Consider the following 23,881-nt stretch of genomic DNA (forward strand, 5'->3'; position numbering starts at 1 on the left):
TGTGTGCTTAACCAGGTATGCCACTGCCTGCTCCCCCCATTCTTTTTCATGATTTATTTATTTTTATTTAACAGGACAGAAGGAAATTGAGAGGGGAAAGAAAGATGGAGCAGGAGAGAGAACACACCTATAGCATTGCTTCATCACTTGTTAAATTTCCCCTTGTAGATGAAGAATGGGGGCTTGAGCTAGGGTCTTTGCTCATGGTAATGTGTGCATTTAGCCAGGTGTGCCACTGCCCAATCCCACCATTATCATTCTTTCATTATTCTAAAAGCTTAATTTCAAAGGTCTAGTGCAGAAAAACAATAACAAAATCAGACAAGTCTTGGCTTCTTACTCCTCACTTCCTATTTTTTTTATTATTTATTTAATTTTATTATAAAGGTCACTGACACTTCTAGTAGGGGCATCACCAATCAAGTCTTACAAATTTTTATGTTTAATTTTTCTTACAACAACAAAGGCTGAGAAACACAGATAAAGGGAAGGCATCATATCTTCAGAGACATGATAGATTTTCTAATGAGTAGTAATGTCAAGTGAAGTGTGTGTTAATCCATGAACATAAGTACCTCTGGAGTTTTGATGGAAAAAAAAAGGATTAAAGTTTGCAAAAATATCACATGCTCTAAATAAATGATTTTATAGACAAGTTAAAGGGCCAGGATGATCTCTGGTCTCCATACTAAGCCTGAGCTTAAATATTTAAATATTTCACATGTTCTCACAGACAAGGTAATTGGCTGCTGGACTTCAGAATTTATAGTTCTTTTGGGAATGCCATGAGTCCTCCATTCATACTACCAACATGCCTTTTAGAAAGATATTTTTCTGTGAAACAAGTTTACTGTCAAAAGATGAGTAACTTCTTTCTTTTCAGTATGTAAAATCTCAGCCAACACAATGTCATTTCAGATATTTGGGACTTAAAGGGGGTTCATTTCTGCTTCTTAGTGTCAATCTCCTAGGCGGTATTTATGTGACTATGGCATATCTTACCTGTCAAGAAATTTCTAATTTGTAACTGAGTTACATTTTCTTAGTTTATCAGTAGGGTTAAAACAATAATAAAATATATTTATGTATATAATTTTTGCTGAATGAAAACAAGATATTACATGCTCATTAAAAATTACTAATAGTTACTTTTTTAAGGAAGTAGATATTCACTTCCTAGAAACAATGACATGTAAAAGTTAAAGGGCACTATTTTTCCCCTCTTAGTGTGCCTTATCTCCTAATAAGGTCCTTTTCTATTTTTCCTATATGTCATAGTAAAATTTAACATTGTCAACTACTGGGTGTTTTCCCTCATGTACAGAGCATAGATGACTAAAGCAAAAGAACTTGCAAAGAAAAATATATGGGGACGGGGAAGAGATGGAACAAAAGAAAATCAGACAGTTTCTTGTAAAATATGAGAACTCAGATGGTTATGGGGTGGGGACGAGTGTAGGTTGGTGGGGAGACACAGAACTTTGGTGGCAGAAGTGGTGACTTGCACACACCAGGTGTAGGTATGAAAACACTTCTGAAACCTGATAATTATGTAAAACAATATTAAGTCACTAACATTAAATAAGTAATGTTACACTGTCGGATTCAATCTGACTGTGGGGAAGTCTTTTACTTTTCTGAATGTTTCTTCATCTAAAATAGAGAAAATGCTTTTCCTGGGAACCTACTTTCCAAGCTTATCACAAGAATTATAACTTATTTCTGTTATTTCTGCTGCTCTATCTTATTGTCAAAGAACTAACGCAAGATTTATTTCTGAGAAATCTTTTTCTATTTTACATAGCAATTTCCCTTTGCAGAATAGTATGTAGCTTGATGAATACACATAAAAGAACTGATTGTGTCCAAAACTATTAATCAGTATTGTTTATCATACCTGGAAAAAAATTTTTTTTTAAAGATCAAATTCTCATTGAGGCAGAGCCAAGATGACAACTGGAAGGTAGCTGCACCAGTATGAGCTCTGACAACAACTGCTAGAAAGCCTTAGAAATCTGGCCTTCAGCGGGACAAACAAGGCATCCTAAACGTGAGTCCAAGGAGGGGACTATAATTCAATTTGGGTTAAAAATTAGAGCAAAAAGAAAGGAAATGTCTTGATTATTTTTCTCAGCTCCCTTTTCCCCATAACCAGACCTAGGGTTTGGGAGCTCCTGCCAGCAGGCTCCCCACTGAGCTCTTTTCTTTACCAAGATTCCTGACCCACCAGGGTGCCATTCCAACCACTCTTCCAAATTTCTAGGCTATTTTTCTTTTTCCTCTGAGTAAGGGACTTAGACCCATTTGGAGTGAAAATTAGCTAATCAAGCAAGCCTCACCCAGCCTGGGAAAGACTGCTTGAAAGTTTTTTTTTTTCTTTTGTTTGGTTTTGTGTTTTCTTTCTCAATCAGTTGTCTAGACTCAATGTGCATATGCTAACTGGGAGCTGTCCGAGCTGCAGACCCACTGCTTGAGCTTTTTACATATATATATGATAGTATTTTACTAATACTATTATATATACATGCATATCCCTTTGCCCCCCCTCCCTCAGGTTGACCAAAATTAACTGTTAATATACCTTCCATTGCTTGGTGACAAGAACTATCACTCACTGTGAGAGAAATTTGTCTCACTTTTCATACCTCCTCGATCCACTCTCGCCCTTCTCCCACCTCCAAGCCAATTAAAAAAAAAACAATTCTCCTTTCACTGCTTTTTTTTTTTAACTGTTTTCTTCTTTTCTTTTTTCTTTTCTCTCTTTTTTCCCCATCTTCAATTCTCCCTTCCTCCTCCCTCTGCCTTCTGAATTCACTGATACTCATTTGTGAACTATTTTAGGGAAGAAATTGGACTCAGAGCAGACTCCATTTGTGTTTGTTTCTGCTCTACTTCCCCTTCTCCTCTTGCTACCACTATAATTTACAGTGGATAGTAGATTTTCAATTTCTATTCCTGCTATCCCCTTTTTCCCTTTCTCTTTCTTTTTCATTTAGTTTTGGTTGCTATTTTTTCATGAACTGGAGACATTGTGGGACTAACTGGTATTGGTTAAACTGCTTCAGTCATTGCTTTAGTTATTATTGTAATTTCCGAGAGTGGTGATTGCATTTGTCATAGAGGCATTTAGTATAGTGTGGCTTGTACACAAAACACAATAACTGAGGAACAACAGAACATAAAAATAAAAAACACATTAAAAAATGGGTAGATCAAGAGCAAGTAAAACTTCTACTACAGTGAATGAAGACAAGAGCCCAGAAGAAACAACAAATCAGTCAGAAATAACCATTGATAAGAAAAGCATGCAAGCAATAATAAATTTAATAATCACATTAATGAAAACAACTTTGGAGGAAAGGAAGAGCAGTATTAGGAAAACCATAGATGAGACCCTCAAGGAAAATACTAACTACCTTAAGGCAATTAGAGAATTGAAAGTTGAAATAGCTGAAATGAAGAAAGCAGCTGAGGGAAGGGAAAGCAGACTAAAAGAGGCAGAAAACAGAATGAAGCCAGACAGAGGATGAGCTAGAGAAAACTAAGGAAGAGGTGAAAGAGCTCAAAAAGAGATTGAGAGACACTGAAAACAACAGCAGAGACATATGGGATGATCTCTAAAGAAGTAACATTCATATAATTGGCCTGCCAGAGGAAGAAAGAGAGGAAAGGGAAGCAAACATTTTAGAGGAAATCATAGAAGAAAACTTCCCAGACCTGAACAACAGAAAGGACATTAAGATCCAAGAGGCTCAGAGAGTCCCAAACAGAATCAACCCAGACCTGAAGACACCAAGACACATCATAGTCACAATGAAAAGAAGTAAGGATAAAGAAAGGATCCTAAAGACTGCAAGAGAAAAACAAAAAACCACATACAAGGGAAAACCCATAAGACTATCAGCAGACTTCTCCACCCAAGCTCTAAAGGCCAGAAGAGAATGGCAAATATCTATTTCGCCCTGAATGAAAAAGGGTTTTAACCAAGGATAATATATCCTGGTAGACTTTCATTCAAACTAGATGGAGTCATCAAAACTTTCTCAAACAACAGTTAAAGGAAGCACCGTCATCAAACCCTCTCTGAAAGAGTTTCTAAAAGACCTCTTATAAACAAGAGCATCACCATAATACTTGCAACATATCAGAACAAATAAAAATTTGTTGAACAATGGCACTACAACACATTAAATCCATATTATCAATAAATGTCAATGGCTTAAACTCACCCATAAAAGGCACAGAGAGGGAGGATGGATCAGAAAACATAACCCAACCATATGCTGCTTGCAAGAATCCCACTTGACCCAAAAAGATAAACACAGACTTAAAGTGAAAGGATGGAAAACTATTCTACAGGCAAATGGACCACAAAAAATGCAGGAACAGCCATTCTTATCTCTGACACAATAGATTTTAAATTAAATAAAGTAATAAAAGATAGGCAAGGTCATTACATAATGATTAAAGGATCAATCAGCCAAGAATTTTAACAATTATTAACATCTATGCATCCAATGAGGGACCATCTAAATACATCAAACACCTACTCAAAGAACTTCAAAAATACATCAATAGCAATACAATAATAGTGGCAGACTTTAATACACCACTCTCACACTTAGATCAACAAAGCACAGAATTAACAAAGAAACAAGAGAATTAAATGAACAGATGGACAGACTAGACCTCCTGGAAATTTTCAGAGTTCTTCACCCCCAAAAATTGGAATACATATTCTTTTCAAATCCACACAACACATACTCAAGGATAGACCACATGTTAGGACACAAAGACAGCATCAACAAATTCAAGAGCATTGAAATCATCCCAAGTATCTTCTCAGACCACAATAGAATAAAGCTAACATTTAACAACAACTATTAAAAGCCACAGAATTTGGAAACTAAACAACATATTGCTTAAGAACCACTGGGTCAGAGATTCGTTCAAGCAGGAAATTCAAATGTTTCTGGAAACAAATGAAAACGAAGACACAACCTATCAAAATATTTGGGACACAGCTAAAGCAGTACTGAGAGGGAAATTCACAGCCATACAATCACATATTAAACAACAAGAAAAAACCCAAATAAACAACCTTACTGCACACCTCAAGGACTTAGAGAAAGATGAACAAAGGAACCCTAAAGCAACCAGAAGGACAGAAATAACTAAAATTAGAGCAGAAATAAACAACATCAAAAATAAGAGAACTATACAAAGATCAATGAAGTCAAATGTTGGTTCTTTGAAAAATTAAACAAGATTGACAAACCCCTAGCCAGACTCACTAAACAAAAAAGGGAGAAGACTCAAGTTCACAGAATTGCAAATGATAGAGGAGATATCACAACTGACACCACAGAAATCCAGAAAATGATGCAAAACTTCTATGAAGAACTATACGCCACCAAGCTAGAGAATCTGGAAGAAATGCAAGAATTCCTAGAAATATATACCCTTTCAAACCTGAACCAAGAAGTACTACAAAACCTAAATACACCAATCACAGACAAAGAAATTGAAACAGTTATTAAGAATCTCCCTAACAACAAAAGTCCTGGACCAGATGGCTTCACAAACGAATTCTACAAAACCTTCAGGAAACAGTACTCATACTCCTAAAGCTTTTCCATAAGATCAAAGAAACAGGAAAACTTTCTTCCACTTTCTATGAATCCAACATCACCCTGATACCAAAAGCAGACAGAGACACAACAGAAAAGGAAAACTACAGACCAATATCTCTGATGCACATAGATGCTAAAATATTAAACAAGATCTTGGCCAACCGGATACAACAGCATAGTAAAAAGATTTTTCATCATGACCAAGTGGGATTCATCTCAGGAATGCAAGGCTGGTTCAACATACTTAAGTCTATCAATATTATTCACCACATCATTAAAGCAAAGCCAATAACCACATGATTACCTCAATAGATGCAGAGAAAGCCTTTGACAAAATCCAATACCCATTCATGATCAAAACCCTACAAAAAATGGGAATAGATGGGAAATTCTTCCAGATAGTGGAATCCATATATAGAAAAACTACAGCCAACATCATACTCAATGAACAGAAGCTGAAAGTCTTTCCCCTCAGATCAGGGACTAGTCAGGGCTGTCCACTATCACCATTACTCTTCAACATAGTATTAGAAGTTCTTGCCATAGCAATCAGGCAAGAGAAAGAAATCAAAGGAATACAGATTGGAAGGGAAGAAGTCAAGGTCTCACTATTTGGAGATGATATTATAGTATACATAGAAAAACCTAAAGAATCCAGTAGAAAACTACTGGAAGTTATGAGGCAATATACTGCAAGGTGTCAGGCTACAAAATCAATGTATAAAAATCAGTGGTATTTCTTTATGAAAACATTAAATCTGAAGAAGAAGACATCCAGAAGTCACTCCCATTCACTGTTGCAACAATATCAATAAAATACCTAGGAGTAAAGCTGACCAAAAAAGTGAAAGACCTGTATACTGAACACTATGATTCACTACTCAAGTAAATAAAAACTGATACCAGGAAATGGAAAGACATCCCATGCTCATGGATCGTAAGAATAAATATCATCAAAATGAATATTCTGCCCAGAGCCATATACAAATTTAATGTGATATGCATCAAAGTTCCACCAAGCTTCTTTAAGAAATAGAACAAAAACTACAGTCATTTATCTGGAACCAGAAATCACCTAGAATTGTCAAAACCATCTTGAGGAAAAGAAACAGAAATGGAGGCATCACACTCCCAGATCTCAAACTATATTATAAAGCCATCATCATCAAAACAGCCTGGTACTGGAACAAAAATAGGCACACAGACCAGTGGAACAGAATTTACAGCCCAGAACTAACCCCCCACACCTATGGACATCTAATCTTTGATAAGGGAGCCCAGAGTATTAAATGGAAGAAGGGGGCTCTCTTCAATAAATGGTGCTGGAAAAACTGGGTTGTAACATGCAGAAGTATGAAATTAAACCACCTTATCTCACCAGAAACAAAAATCAACTCCAAATGGATCAAACACCTGGATGTTAGACCAGAAACAATCAAATACTTAGAGGAAAACATTAGTGAAACACTTTCCCACCTAAACCTCAATGACATCTTTGATGAAACAAACCGAATTGCAAGGAAGACTAAAGCAGAAACAAACCAATGGGACTACATCAAATTGAAAAGCTTCTGTACAGCCAAAGAAACTATCACACACACAAAGAAACCCCTCACACAATGGGAGAAGATCTTCACATGCCAAACATCAGACAAGAGACTAATCACCAAAATACACAAAGAACTCAGCAAACTTAGCACCAAAAAATCAAATGACCCATCCAAAAATGGGCAGAGGATATGAACAAGATGTTCACTTCAGAGGAGATCCAAAAGGCTAATAAACATATGAAAAACTGCTCCAGGTCGCTGATTGTGAGAGTAATGCAAATAAAGACAACATTGAAATACCATCTAACTCCTGTGAGAATGGCATACATCAAAAAGGACAGCAGCAACAAATGCTGGAGAGGCTGTGGGTACAGAGGAACCCTTTTGCATTGCTGGTGGGAATGTAAATTGGTCCAGCCTCTCACAAGAGTTCTAGAGAACTCTCACAAGGCTAGACAAAGACCTTCCATATGACCCAGTAATTCCTCTCCTGGGGATATACCCCAAGGATTCCATAATGCCCAACCAAAAATATATGTGTACATCTATGTTCATAGCAGCACAATTCATAATAGCTAATACCTGGAAGGTACCCAGATGCCCAACAGCAAATGAGTGGCTGAGAAAGCTGTGGTACATATACACAATGGAATACTAACAATGAGCCCACCTTCTCTGACCCATCTTGGACAGAGCTAGAAGGAATTATGTTAAGTCAGCTAAGTCAGAAAGATAAAGATGAGTATGGGATGTCCCCACTCATCAACAGAAGTTGAGAAAGAAGAACAGAAAGGGAAACTAAAAGCAGGAGCTGATTAAATTGAGAGCAGGGCACCAATGTAAAAACCCTGTGGTGAAGGGGAGGGTGGCCATTGGGCTTCCTGGTGCGATAGGGGGTTGGGGTGGGTGGGGATGGGACACAGTCTTTTGGTGATGGGAATGGTGTTTATGTACATTCCTATTAAAGTATTAACATATAAACCACTATTTAATATGAGAGGGGAGAAATTGATCATGTCTAGAACTTCTTAAAACACAGACTGAGTCTTCTTAATACATAGGCTAAGTCTTTGATATGTGGACTCTCTCAGGGAGAACAGAAGCAACCAGTAGCACAGCTATATACAAGATGCTGGGTATTATAGCCCAAACCCTAACAAAGGGACTTTCCAAAGTTAACCCAATCACCAAATAATGTGATGATAACAATAACTATCCATTGTCTTCTTGAACCCTAAGACAGCAGGAACCTCACATTTCCACTATAGAGCCTATATTTCCCCCAGTCCTGGAACCTTAGGGTAGGACCCACTTTTCTGCATGCTGCTCTCAATTCAAATCAGATAATATTGCATCCGTGGATTGCAACCTAAGCAACGCGAGTGCCACCACAACATGCTTCACTTCAGACTGTGACCAGAGACTTCAGGTGTGGAATGACAACCCTTCAGCTTCATCACTCGAGTGAGACCTTTCCTTTCATAGTATTCTCTAATTCCATTCCTAGTGGTCCACTCCCCAATAACGTCCCCAAACGTAGATATAGTCCAGGTCCCATGAGATAGAGCATAGGTTCACACGTGCCCATAAACTAGGGGAAAAATATATACCTGAAAGCAAAAGTTACAAGAGCATGCAGATAATACCCCCCAACACCTCATCTGCATTATTCCAGTCTTTTGGTCCATGATTGTTCAACAGTTTGTCTGGCTTTGTATGTTAACTCTCTTTTCAGCCACCAGGTTCCGGATGCCAACAAGATGCTGATCAGACTTCCTGGACAGAAGATCCCATCAATGTGTACTGAAGCTCTGCTTCCCCAGAGACCCACCCTACTAGGGAAAGAAAGAGGCACACTGGGAGTATGGATCGACCAGTCAATGCCCATGTTCAGCGGGGAAGCAAATACAGAAGTCAGACCTTCCACCTTCTGCAACCCACAACGACCCTGGTTCCATACTTCCAGACTGATAGAGAATGGCAAGGCTATCAGGGGAGGGGATGGGATATGGAGATCGAGTTATAGGAATTGTGGAACTGTACCCCTCTTATTCTATGGTTTTGTTCATGTCTCCTTTCTTAAAAAAAAAATAATGAAAAAATAAAAAAACAACTCTAAAAAAAGATCAAATTCTCAATCAACATTAATTCTCAATCAGCTTGATGGGATAGGCTTCTTTTTTTTATTTAAGAGCTTATTCTAATTTATAGTGTCAAGTACATTTATATAGTTATCAGAAGAAATCATAGTTTAAACCATATAGAATAAGAGGGGTACAGCTTCATACAATTCCGACCACCAGATCTCCCTATCTCATCCCCTCCTGATAGCTTTCCTATTCCTTAACCCTCTAGGTATATGGACCCAAGGTCATTCTGGGATGCAGAAGGTTGAAGGTCTGGCTTCTGTAATTGTTTCCCCACTGAACATGGGCATTGATAGGTCAATTTTTACAAATAAAAAATTTAAAAAATGAAGTGATATTACAGAGAACAAAATAACACATTTTCCCTTAAATATCCTAAGTTTAATTTAGTTCATACTCTAGAAACCAGTCAAAGTTGATAAAGTCAACATAAAACTTTCTTCTAAATGTTTTTTCCTAATGTTGTTCATAAACCAAATATACTATATACAAATAAATTCAGATGTCTAATTCTATTTATGAAAATTAATGTGAAATGAAAAAAGCAAGCACAGTTTGAGATACTGTTCATCACTCATATAACAATTATTTACTCTGCAATTGCAACCAATAACTCTACCCTACAAGCTCATAAATCTTGTCAAAAAGATTATGCCCAAAGAAGAGTGACCAAGATATTTCCAGCAACCAGAAAACTGTCTTTTATTTCTTCAGACTGAATTACATCATACTTCTTGAAGTATAAACTAATATTCCAGGCATGTGAATTATTGTCTTGTCATACATCTCTTCTTTTCAAATAGCAATTTGTCTTTTGTACATTTTTCAAGTGTACTCTCTAGAAAAAATTGTTTCTAAGTATATGTCTTATTTATTTTGATGTAAAGAGAGATTGAAGCCAGGGCTTCACTAGTACCTGGGATGTAAGGGAATGAACTAGGAGCCTCAGGTATCTAATTCTAACTCTCTGTCAGCTTGGCTACAAAAACAGTAAGTTAGTCTACACTGATATGCCAGATTAATTTTGGGGAATCAGCAAAGAGAGAAAAAGACAGATACGTAATTCCACCAAGAGATAATATGTACTTTCATTTTAGAAAAAAAATGATGAAAGCAATGTATAATTTATTCAAGTAAATTATGTAAAACGAAACAACAACAACCCACAAAACAATCCACTATGAAAAAGATGGGGAAAGTTGCCTGCATTATATTTGTGAGTTCAAATAGAAGTGATTAAATTATTTTCTATAACATTCTGGAAGTTTTTGTTCAAACTTGGCCAGTAAGTAAGTAATTGTCGGAAGACTTATGTCCTCTGTATCACTAGTTTTTAATTTAAATTTCTCTTTGAGGATTGTTTTTAATATTATTGGATGTGCAGAAGTCTGCTCTGAATTCATATAATTTAAAATATATCTTTAAAGAGTCAATGATTTATGGAGAGCACTGACTTGATGATGGCATATAACATTTTTCTCTCCTGACATTAGATCAACTCCAGGAAAAGTGAAACACCCCAATTCTCATTAATGGAAACAAAGCTGAACAGAAAATAGTAACTGCTGAAGGTTGCTGAGTCTGCCAGGAAATTCTCAAAGTGAAAACAAGTTTGGGCTGGCAGATGAATGTGCCTTTCATGTACAGTCTTGACATATAAAAAAACATGGAGTTTCTAATGTTAATGGGTATTTTTGTCAACATTTATCTGGGTACTTTTATGCTGTATATTACAGAAGGGGATAAACAGAGGTATACCTTTACCAAGCTACATATCTATATAGAAGTGTTCATATGTGATGATACATTGGAAGAGTACTCCCCATTTACTAAAGATAATTAGCCCACATATATTTTGTTATGGCAGAATGAACTTGAATACAATTTACTGAAATAATTTTCTTTTACTGCCAGAGCTGTCTCAGGTTGGATTAGGCTACCGCAAGAGTCCTTCCCCATCTCACACTGCAATCCATTTATTTACTGAACAATTGCTGAGAACTTACTACATGACAGAACTTTTATTTTGACAAGAGTTCACAAGTTAATCAGAAACACATGAAAATCAACAGAACTGATAAGTACAGTACAAAACAGTGAACACCATTTTGCTTGTAATGCAGACTTTTCTTAGAACACACACCCCTAGGGAGCACTTGCTTAGACATCTCATTTGGTCAATGGCACAAATCTGTTTTCCAACTCAATTCAGATTTCCTCAACTTCTGTCATAAGTTCCTTCCTTATGCACTTACTATATCTGGAAAGTCAGTTCAGGTAAGCCAGAAGTACTGCCCTACAGAGTCTCCAAACATTCCTTTTGTTAATTTTATTTATTTTATTGCAGAGTTATGAGAGGCACAGTCTCTCATCTCCTCGACTGGTATTTAGGAGACACATGGAAATTAGAAGACAAAGCTTCAGAGAAAAAGATGCAAAGAAATCACAAAGTAAACCTGTAACATACGTGACCAGCAAATCAACTAAGAACACTGAACAGAACAAAGGCATGATTTTTTTCCCTCTCCCCTGCACCAAGCCTTAAAATCAGGGATTCACGTCTTCAGAGGCTGCGCATTCTAGAGGTAAGATGCATTGAAGACCCAACCAAAAATATTCCTGGCCACATCTAGAACTGCACTTCAGATTCTAGCAGAAAAAAAGTTTACTGTCTCCAAAAGATTCCTTTTGAAATGTTCCCCTCATAGTGCTTCTGAACTTTAGTAAGGTTTATCAATACGTGAAAAGGTACATCCAGTCCATCCTATATTTTAAAGAATGTAATGGAATTAAAATACTTCAACATGGGTCCAGGTGGTGCCACACATGATTGAAGGAGCATGTTACAATTCAGTATTGCAGGTGTCTCTCTGTCTTTCTCCCTAACTCCCCCTACCCTCTAAATTTTTGGCTCTCTCTATCCAATAAATAAATAAAGATAATTTAAAAATAATTAAAAAGATTCAATATGTTCACTGAGACTTAAGGGCCAATTTCATTATCAAATATACTGCTTTTTAAATTTTTTAAAATATTTATTTTCCCTTTTGTTGCCCTTGTTGTTTTTCATTGTTGCTGTAGTTATTGTTATTGATGTTGTTATTGTTGGATAAGACAGAGAGAAATGGAGAGAGGAGGGGAAGACAGAGAGGGAGAGAAAGACAGGCACCTGCAAACCTGCTTCACCACCTGTGAAGCGACTCCCCTCAGGTGGGGTGCTAGGGGCTCAAACTGAGATCCTTACGCTAGTTCTTGAACTTTGCGCCATGTGCACTTAACCCACTGAGCTACCACTCGACTCTCTACTATGGTGTTTTTTATGGGATCAGAAGAATGCCAGCTTCTTGAAAGAAGAGTTGTATTTTTGTACAAAGTAGGTAAATGTTTATTAAGCTGCTGAAATAACGGTCACGTATAAAGGAAAAAAGGAGTGTTTCTAAACTGGGTTTTTTATTATTTGTTTTAGTATTTATTTTGAAACCCAAGAAGTCAAGGAATCAAAGTGAATAGTTCTACTCTGGTGTAGTCTAAAAATGCCTCTAGCCACGAGTGGCACACCTACAGGAAGAGAGGGTCCATATAGAGTACTGATGTCAATAAACTATATTTGAAGAATCTAAAAGTTGTCTTTTCATCCCATTAAACTTCCTGCTGGACAACAACTTGACCCATAGTCACTCATACAGTAATATAAATTTCTTGAGCAGCTGGCATTTGGTAGCTTCTAAATCCTTGGAGTGCATCACTGAAATAAAACATATATTCATTTTGTTTTGTTTTTAATTGCACTAGGGGTATAGCGCAATTTGTTTTTAACTGCACTAGGGGTATAGCACTAGGGGTATAGGGCTGTTTCTTCATGATGGCTATTTTTCTTTTTCTTTTTTTAGATAGGACATAAAGAAAAATAAAGGAGATGATGAGATTGAGAGGGAAAGAAAAACAGAGACACCGCAGACCTGCTTCATTGCTCATTAAGATTCTTCCTATCGGTGAGGACTGGAAAATTGAACCCAGGTCCTTCCACATAGAAATGTGTGTTTAAACAAGTATGCCATCACCCTGACCCACCTTAACTTTTCATTCAAAATGTTTATTATTCAAGCCATATGCCTGGAATTATACTCATTATTTAGAACAGTGAAATAGAAATATAGCATCTGCCCGAAAGCAAAGCTGTTTGGAAATATGATAAAATTATAAAGTGGAAATTATTCAAATACCATTTATCTTACCTTGTAATGAATTAAAGATGGCAAAAAGGTATAAGAAAGGGATTTGTAAGGAGCTCCAAGCAAAAAAAGCAAATCCCCATGTCATGCCCAACAGAAATGTCAGGCTAACCACACTACGCAAATTCCTTAAGACTTCTTCTTTCAGTGTCCTATTGCTCCTCTTGCCATTCCTCCCACAGATCTGCACCATTACCACAATGAACATGGCGATATTCAGGAAAAACATGACTCCAAAATATCCAGCACAGGTCACATAAAATATGACGGGATCCTGTATCCAACAACTTGAAAGAGAAAAAATGGTTCAAGGAGGTGAGACTCATTACCAATTTCTGTTTACTTAAGACATCTCCTGGTTTAATTTAGACTACTATAAATTTTGCACACTTTCCAAAACATCTTTTTAAAAAATCACTTCATTTACTCAGGCTTCAATTTTTTTCTTGGATGTTTACAGAATTTATGCCTTCCTGTGGATAGTTATCATTTTAATAGTAATTGACTTAAGTTAACATTAAGAGAAAAAGATGGCTCCCTGAATTACGGCTTAGCATAAAGTCACTCTTGGTTGACTCACTCAAAATAATGTTTAACTGTATTATTATTATTATGATGATGATGATGATGATGTATCTTCCCTCTAATTAAAGAGAAATTTGAGTACTAATTTCCTTAATTCCCTTTGTATTTAAGAGGTGATTGTGTAGACACTGTTTCATAAAATGATATTAAGGAAAGCTAGTCTTGACTCAACTAACTCCCTGTTCCTTCTTCTGCTTCAAATATAAAAGTCAACTCTGGAACTGCAGCAATCTTCTTATATCCATGAAAGAAGGGCCAAAACAGTTTAGAGTTGCTGGTCCTACCATTTTCAACTATAAAATCAGTTACTGCTACTTTCATGCTTTTTTTCTCCATGTAAGAGTGAATTATTACTGAAACATAATTGTGGATTCTATTACTTACAAGAAAATATTTTCTATTAACATTGTCTAGTTGAAGCAAAAACCATATTGTAGTACTGTGTTATTCTTAAGATACTTCCTAATCACAATTAAAAGATTTCAATTGACTGTAATAACTTTTTAAGATGAGAAAGGATTTCATTGACATTAAAATAATATATAAATCAAAAAGTACATGAAATTAATATAAAATAGTACTGTATACAAAGTACATTGTGACTTAAATACTGTAATTTGAAAATGTCTCAGTGTTTAGTTAATATTACTGAAGTTCCTAAACCTAAAAAATTGAATAAATTTTCTATAACAGGAACTAGGTGGCAGCCCACCTGATTGAATTCATGTATTAAAGTGGCCAAGAACCCAGAAGCAAGCTCCTGGTTCCCAAATTTAGAGGGAAAGCTTCATGAATGATAAAATGATGTTGTAGGAGTCTCCCCCTCTTTATCTCCCCCTTCCCTTTCAGTTTCTCTTTCTCTACAGAAAACAAATAAACAAATGAAATAAAAAATCTTTAAAAATTATGACAATTAAATTAATCTTAAAATACTAATTGTCATCCTTTATGGCTATATCTTTTTTTTACTCTGGAATATGATTTCAACAGAGACAAAAGCTTGATCATCTTTGAATCCCATAACCTGATTTCTAGCATATGGTTAGTCTTCAGCAAATGTGAATTATTGATGATATGCTAATTTATTTCATAGTTACGTAAGAATAAAATAACATACTTTAAAATTCTCATATTTAGAACTTACACATACACTTCTGCTATACTTCTAATATACCTAATTACAAAGGTCTCAGAAATGATGATTATTTCTGGAGCTAATCTTTCCATACATATGGAAATTCTCCTAGAATTCTGAAATTCTTCATTTGGACTCTTCATTTCCACCTGTTAGTATAGGGTCTTTTGAGTATTACATTGTAAATATAAACTAAAAAAAAAAAAAGCCATGAAAGAGTGTACTCATTGAATGTACAAGTGTTACTGCCCATAAAATGTGTACTGAAATTTGGCATCATGGGTCTCATCTCAGAGTAAATTCTTTATTCACTCAGTAATTTATTCAATTAACAAAATTTATTAAGTACCTAATATGTACTAGAATGTGAAAGATCAAAAAAACTACCAAATCTGAACATTCTATAATCCTAGCCTCAAATGTTTCATAATCTAAAGGGAATTTTCCAAATTATTTAAACTCATTTACTTTTTCATTCACTCTATTTCCACACAACATAATGGCATTGAATCATTCCCTTTCTGATATAACTACTTAACATGGGTTTAATGAAGTGGAGCTATTATGGAATCTCTACAAATACAATGGGTCTTTTGCGGTTCCTACTTCCTTAGACTTCTGAAATCCCTCAGATGACACAGCACAATGTTAATTTAGAAATGCACCTCAGAAAATTAAGGATAATAACTGAATTTATTCGTAGTGTAGCAGAGACCTTGGTGAAGGCATGGAAACAACTTCAGTCTTCCAAAGAAAGAGGTACAATATTGGTAGGAGAAATTATAATAAACTTTAAGGTAACCAAAGATATGTAATATACAAAAAAAATCGCAATAAGTTTTATTACTTACAATTCATTATCCAGTTCTTTTCCATAACTTTTCTTCCCATAGACTACATTTTTCTTTCTGCTTGCTAGAACAATTGACACAACTAAGGCAGGCAAACCTGTCATTGAAAAAACACACACTCTGTAAAACATTAACCCCCTCCATAAAGAAAAAAATTTAAAAAAAATCAGCAATGAACATACACACACAAACAACTTCTATGAAGCATTAAGAGCTACTTTGTAAGGCTGGTAACAATAATAAAGAAAAATAAAACATTCTGTATTACAAAAATGAAAATTCTTAGTTGGCGACTTAGTTAAATATAGTAAAATTTCTTTTTTGATTAAGAACATCTTACTCTAAATGGCAACAATCAAAACCTACTCCTAAATGAGAGCTAGTTATATATTCCATTTGCTTGTGGTATCCACTAAAGAAACCAGAACCTGATTTATAGTGAATCCACTATCAGAAAATATGGTTTATGTGGTAAGGCCACTGTAGCTTACAGCCACTGCAGTGCTGCTGATATATAAATAAAAATGTCTAGAAAAAAATGGGAGAGACAATGGTGGTCTTAAAAGTCTTTTTTTTTTTTTTACAAATAAAATTAAAAAGTATTCTCAAGTATATTGTGCTGGTGAAACACCACATTATACTAGTTTCCTAAGGGAGGTGGGGGATACTTCTATCAACATCCAAGATGGTACTGAACACTCCAGAAGTTGCATATTTCTGTAACACTATCTAAAAAAAGTGTATATGTGAGAAAGGTCTAAAATGCCTAACCTATCATAAAACTCAGATAAAGAAAAAAAAATCCAAGTCTGCTATAAGATTTCTAACTGGCAAAATATAATGCAAAGAATCATATTATGACATTCAAGGCCATAAATCTGTCCATATTCTAGTTGTATATTCTGTCTCTCTCTCCCTCTTTCATTTCCAAGACATGGCATAGATCTAAGGATGAGAACAGAACTAGTTGTCTGAGAAGGTCTTTATATTTTGAAGTATAATGAAAAAGCACCACTGCCTTCTAGATGCTTCTTCAATCTTGGGTGAGCTGGCTCAGAGCGAAGGAAATAAGCCCATGGTGACTCAGGAACTTGGGCTTTTTTCCTTGAGCTCTTGAATTTAGTGAGGATGTTGAACAGTTCTTAAAAATAGCTTTCTGAAAGAGCCCTTTCCTTAGTTTATGTATTATCACATCCACATCATATGTAATTCTGAAGTTTTTAGTTTTTTTTTTTTAAGAAATTCTGTTCTTCTGAAAGTTTATCTTCTGATGACAGCCTAATGATTTCAATGACGGTAAAAGCAAAACAAAACTAAACATTTTAGGAGGCTTACCCCAGCCGATGATGCAGAATTTAAGTATATATCTACGAATGTAAGTATTAAATACTTTAACCAGAGCAATGTACATGTGAATGGCTTCCAGCCCCATCCAGGTAAAAGTTGCTAGAAGAAAGAAGTGTAGCACAACTGCAACTGCAATGCAAAGTCCATCCACATGAAATGAGGTGATCCAGCCATCCAAGAGAAAGGTGAGATTGAGGAAGAGAAGGGCTGTACTCAGGTTCATCAAGATTTTGGAGGGGTAGTCCCTTCTCAATTTTCTAAACAGACAAACAAATATATGATAGCTAATGCTAATAACTCTTTATTTAATTTTATTTAAGAAAAGAGACATTAACAAAATCATAGGATGGGGGGGTACAAGTCCACACAATTCCTACCACCCAATCTCTATATCCCGTCCCTTCCCTACTAGCTTTCCCATTCTCTATCCCTCTGGGAGCATGGACCCAGGGTCATTGTGGGTTGCAGAAGGTGGAAGGTCTGGCTTCTGTAATTGCTTCCCCACTGAACATGGGCATTGACTGGTCAATCCATACTCCCAGTCTGCCTCTCTCTTTCCCTAGTAGGGTGGGTCTCATATGACCCAGTAATTCCTCTCCTGGGGATCTACCCCAAGGACTCCATAACACCCAACCAAAAAGAGGTGTGTACTCCTATGTTCATAGCAGCACAATTCATAATAGCTAAAACCTGGAAGCAAATCAGGTGCCCAACAACAGATGAGTGGCTGAGAAAGCTGTGGTATGTATACACAATGGAATACTATGCAGCTACTAAGAACAATGAACTCAACTTCTCTGACTCATCTTGGTCAGAGCTAGAAGGAATTATGTTAAGTGAGCTAAGTCAGAAAGATAAAGGTGAGCATGGGATGATCCCACTCATCAACAGTAGCTGAGAAAGAAGATCAGAAAGGGAAACTAAAAGCAGGATCTGACTAAATTGAAAGTAGGGCACCAAAGTAAAAAACCCTGTGGTGAGGGTGAGGGTGGACATGTGGCTTCCTGGGCCAGCAGGGGGGTGGGGGTGTGGGTGGGTGGGATGGGACACAATCTTTTGGTGGTGGGAATGGTGTTTATGTACACACCTATTAAATTGTAGTCATATAAATCACTATTTAATTAATATAAGAGGGGGGAAAATTGATTATATGTCTAACAAAAGAACTTTTCAAAGTTAACCCAATTACCAAATAATGTTATGTCAACAATAACTATCCATTGTCTTCTTGAACCCTAAGACAGCAGGAACCTCACATTTCCACTATAGAGCCTAAAGTTCCCCCAGTCCTGGGACCCTAGGGTAGGGCCCACTTTCCCGTATGCTTCTCCCAATTCTTATCAAATAATATTGCACCCGCTGATCACAACCTAATCAACACAATGAGTGCCAGCCCAGCATGCTTCACTTCAGACTGTGTCCAGAGACTTCAGGTGTGGAATGACAACCCTTCAGTTTCATCACTCAGGTGAGACCTTTCTTTCATAGTATTCTCTAATTCCATCCCAGGTGGTTCACTTCCTAACAAAGTCCCAAAACCTAGATATAGACCAGGTTCCAGGTAATAACTCTATAAAGCCTATCTTAAGCTCTGTAAAAAGCTGGGTAGTGTTATTTGGGGGGGGGGGGTAAAGGAGGGCTTATTTCTGGGGCTCAAACATCTTGGTGTGACATGAGACAGAAACTGCCATGAGACAGAAACTGAGAGAAAGAGGGAAAGACCCGTACTAAAACTTCCCCCAGTGCAGGGAGGTAAAATGGGTGGTGGTGCTCCAATTTAGGTCATGTACATGACAAAGCAGACACCCCCTCAGGTGAGCTTTTTTTTCTTTTTTTATTTATTTTAACTGACAGAACAGAGAGAAACTGAAAGGGGGAGATATAGATGGAGAAAAAGACAAAGAGATACCTGCAGCATTACTTTACCATTCCTGAAGCTTTCCCCCATGCAGGTGGGGATCAGGAATTTGAACTTGGGTCCCTGCGCATGGTAATCATGTATTTAACCAGGAGTGCCACCACTAGGCTTCCGACCCCCCAGAACCCCCCAGGTGAGCTATTTTACCATTCTAGTAAAGTGCCATCTTTATGAACAAGTTGCACTATGAAGACTTTGGCAAATTATAATAAAAATTCAAAATGATTTTATTTTAAAACTATTATTAATTACAAAATTCTCTACTAACTTCATAGAACTGTCTTTTTTTCTATCCAGGAAAAAAAATAGTGTAAAAATGGTGCTTTCATTTCTTTAAATTTCCCTATACAGTTTTTCAAATTGTATTATCATTAATGAGCTAGGAATTTTAAAAAGTATTTTGTTTATTTAATGAATAGAAACAGAAGTTGAGAAGGAAGAAGACTGAGAAGGAAATAGAGAGACAGTTGCAGTACTGTTTCACTACTTGTTAAGCTTTCTCCATATAGGTGGAGACCAGAGGCTTGAACCCAGGTTCTTGTGCACTGTAACACATTTGCTATACCACCAACCAGCCATCTCCAAGTTAGGAATTTTTTAAAATGTATTTCTTTAATACTAAGTTTCGTAAAGTAATACCAATTTTATGAATCTTGCAAAGCAGATGTCTTAATTTCTTACAACATACAAAGCACTTGCACAATTTACTTAAATGTTAATCATCTTTAACAAGTGCAAATGTATTTAATGGATTAAATATAGTAATTATGAATTAAGAACCTATAGGTAGAAGATCTGTATTGCAGGATATATCCTATGAGAAACCTAAATACTTTCCATATAGATATGATGGGCACAGACCTCTAACAGATCCCTCTCTCCACCATCACTGGTCATTTCCATCAGGAACAACATCATAAACCCTCTTGTAGACCTCTACAGGATCCTGCCCTCAATGTAGAATAACAGTGGTAGAAATTGCTACACTTTGTGAAGAAAGGCTGGGTCAAAATAATCTGCCACTTGGGGAACAGAGGTCCTCAGACAAATGTAGCCTAGAATGTTCCTAACTATGATCATGGAATGTGAGCTCAGACCAATAGGGATGCAGAGGTTACACAGATTCCTGTGCTAAATATGAATAGACATGGCCCCTAGGTCGATTGATGGGGCTTATAGTTAATGGTACTTATATACTTTTCCCATAGCCAACTTTTTAGTCCTATCTCTGCCCTTAGCCAACTTTTTAGTCCTATCCTCAACTCTGACACCATCTTCCCAGACAATATTCCTAGCCTGTCTGCATGTTAGCTGTCAAAATAATAAAATCATGGGCCACTTGGAATAAACATAAAATAGACTTCCTAGCTCCTTCCATCATTAAGACCCCAAATTTCATTTGCTATACTTTTACCTTTAGGTTCCTGAATATTAAAGAAATTGTTCTGCTTTATATCTTAATGCTTTTTAGTCACCAAGTTGCAGTTGCTACTATGATACCAACCTGACTTCTCTGGGCAGATAACTTCACCAATGTGTCCTAGAGACCCACCTTCCCAGAGCCCTACCCCACTGGGGAAAGACAGAAACAGTCTGGGAGTATGGATCGATCTGTCAATGCCCATGTCCAGCAGAGAAGCAATTACAGAAACCAGACCTCCCACTTTCTGCACCCCATAAAGATCTTTGGTCCATACTCCCAGAGGGACAAAGAATAGGGAACCTTCCAGTGGAAGGGATGGGATATAGAAATCGTATGGAATTGTACTCCTCCAACAATCTTGTACTCCTCCAACAATAAAATAAATAAATAAAATACTAAATACTAACACTGAGTCACTTTGTGAACATAATTCATAAAATATGTAAATGCCTTAAAAAGCTGAGGACACTATGTTTTATTATTCATATGTGGAACAGTTATCATTTGGATTGGCAGACAGAAAAATACTTACTCAAAAGCAATGTATGTCAGAAGAGTTGCTGCTGAAAAAACAGCAGATATTCCACATCCAATGTAACTGATGAAGGTGAGTACTTTAGTGTTTTTTGCATCTATTTTTGAGGCACTTCCTTGCAGATCCTACATAAAACACAGGAAGCAGGTCTAAGGATCTTTTTTTTCAGGAGAATCATGTTTTGATAGACTAGAAAGTTCACTGCTGACATCTTAAGGGTTAACAATCTTAAGGCTTAACAAAAAAAATAGAGTTGATCAGTATTAACATTTCTATTCATTGTACCCCTGTGGGTCACCTATGAAAACTAACCTGTAGCATTATTGAGGGAGTTTTTACTAATATTGTTAACTTTTATTATTATTCAGGCATGTCAGTATCATTTGAAGCAAAAAGGCATGTCTCCCAAAAAAGTGGAAAATGATTAAGCTCACTGCTACCATTTGCAGAACATGTGCACTAATGCAAATGGAGGCCACCTTTGTCTACCAGGCCAACTCCTTGAGAAGGGTCTAGGTTCTTTGGCTATAGGAAGGCTCAGTCAACAGAAAGCTACAGGTTGGTGCTGGTGTTGGTGCTATCTAACTCTAAGTATGGAGGTATAACTCTTAAGTGTAATCACTTCAAAGGTTAGTATTCATCAGGTTGGGTAGTTTTTATTTCTTTCCATAAACTACAAGGTGTTTGTTTTTCTTTGCTTTTTGTCTTTCTTTCTTCCTTCCTTTCTTCCTTCCTTCCTTCTTTCTTTCTTTCTTTCTTTCTTTCTTTCTTTCTTTCTTTCTTTCTTTCTTTCTTTCTTTCTTTCTTTTTAAATCTTTATAGACATGAAAAACCTGAAAGGGTTTAAAGTGTTGTCATGAAATGAAAAGTTATAACTACTTTCCAGCATACTCATATGAAACATTAAATTTAACATGTGAAGATGAACTTGTAAAAGATGATTATGAAGCTAAGAACAAATTATGAATACATTTGTTCTTAGCTTCCCATGTGGTGAATATATAATAGGGCAACATAATCTGAGAAATCTTATGTATAAGTGAAGAGAGAAACTTTAACTATGGTTTATGGCTGCAGATCCAACAACTCTAAAAGAGAGGTGGGAGGTACTTGAAAGGGGACTAAGGACAGTGTCATCATGGTGGAGTGCTGTGATGATACCCACCATGAGCAGATAGATGACTGTACACATGCAACAACAGTCTTGTAAACCACCACTTCCCCCACTTAAATGATTCAATAAAGCAATAATACTTTTTAAAATAATATGTACATCTGTTGACTTAAAAGTTTTGGAGGGGGAGTGAGGCGGTAGCACAGAGGGTTAAGCACACTTGGCGCAAAGCGCAAGGACCAGCTTAAGAATCCCGGTTCGAGCCCCCAGCTCCCCACCTGCAGGGGAGTCGCTTCACAAGCGTTGAAGCAGGTCTGCAGGTGTCCATTTTTCTCTCCCCCTCTCTATCTTCCCCCCCTCCTCTCTCCATTTCTCTCTGTCCTATCCAACAATGATGACATCAATAACAACAACAATAATAACTACAACAATAAAACAACAAGGGCAACAAAAGGAAATAAAATTTAAAAAAAAATTTTGGAGATCAGGAAAAGGTGAAAGGATATGAGCACACTGTTATAAAAAATAAATTCTGAAAGATTTTCTTTCAGCAGTTTATAATTCTATAAATGCAGCCAAGATAGTAAATAGGACAGAACTAAAAAAGTACATATTTCCATATACATATAGAATCTAGTTTAATCAAATGGCAATAGAAAATGCAATGCTTTATCGTAAACCTATATTAACATAAAAGTTTATGAAAATTCTATTTTAAGTATTAAAATTTTGATATATATATATATAATCTCTGAATAGTCAATTGTTTTAGTGTTACTTGTATATCCACAATACACATCATTATCAAACGCACAAAACACAACTAAAATAATCCAATGTATTAAGCTAATGTTTTGATGCCTGACTGAATAACCATGCAAAAGAAATGTTTTCAGAAAGAATGAATATTGCCTGTTGTTAAATAACTTTCAGAAAACAGAAATCATGGATAAAATCAGGCTTTAAAAAATTACTTAGGGAAAACATGTTATAGTTTAATTGTTCATTTTCATAGTCTAAAAGAAAATATATTCTGAGAAAGTTTACAAGTTTTTCTAACATTATCACTTTTTTAAATTACTTATTTTGGGGCCTGGGGAGACAGCATAATAGTGATACAAAAATATTTTTATTTCTGAGGCTCTAAGGTCACAGGTTAAATCCTCAGCATCACCATAAGTCAGAGCTGAGAAGGTCTATTTCTCTCTCATTAAAATCAATTAATTATTTTTTTTAAAAAGACACCTCGTTGAAATCTATTCGATTTGTCAGCTTAGCAGTCATACAAAAATAAAAATAGGGGGCCAGGTGTAGGTGTATCTGGTTAAGTGCTCACATTAAAGTGCACAAGGATTCAGGTTCAAGGCCCTGGCCCCCACCTGCAGGGGAAAAGCTTCATGAGTGGTGAAGC

General features: G+C 36.3%; 1 protein-coding gene across 1 annotated transcript in view; it reads right to left on the reverse strand.

Annotated features, from left to right (window-relative positions):
* ADGRG6 (adhesion G protein-coupled receptor G6) overlaps positions 1-23,881 on the reverse strand; it is a 192,553-nt gene that overhangs the window by 22,849 nt on the left and 145,823 nt on the right. Inside the window, exons 17-20 of the mRNA XM_060190831.1 lie at positions 21,354-21,481; positions 17,469-17,737; positions 16,134-16,230; positions 13,566-13,849 (exon numbers count right to left, since the gene is read on the reverse strand). Of these exons, the coding sequence (XP_060046814.1) occupies positions 13,566-13,849; positions 16,134-16,230; positions 17,469-17,737; positions 21,354-21,481 (778 nt within the window). The remainder of the gene's footprint in view (positions 1-13,565; positions 13,850-16,133; positions 16,231-17,468; positions 17,738-21,353; positions 21,482-23,881) is intronic.

This window comes from Erinaceus europaeus, chromosome 4, assembly GCF_950295315.1.
Source record: "Erinaceus europaeus chromosome 4, mEriEur2.1, whole genome shotgun sequence".
NCBI lineage: Eukaryota > Metazoa > Chordata > Mammalia > Eulipotyphla > Erinaceidae > Erinaceus > Erinaceus europaeus.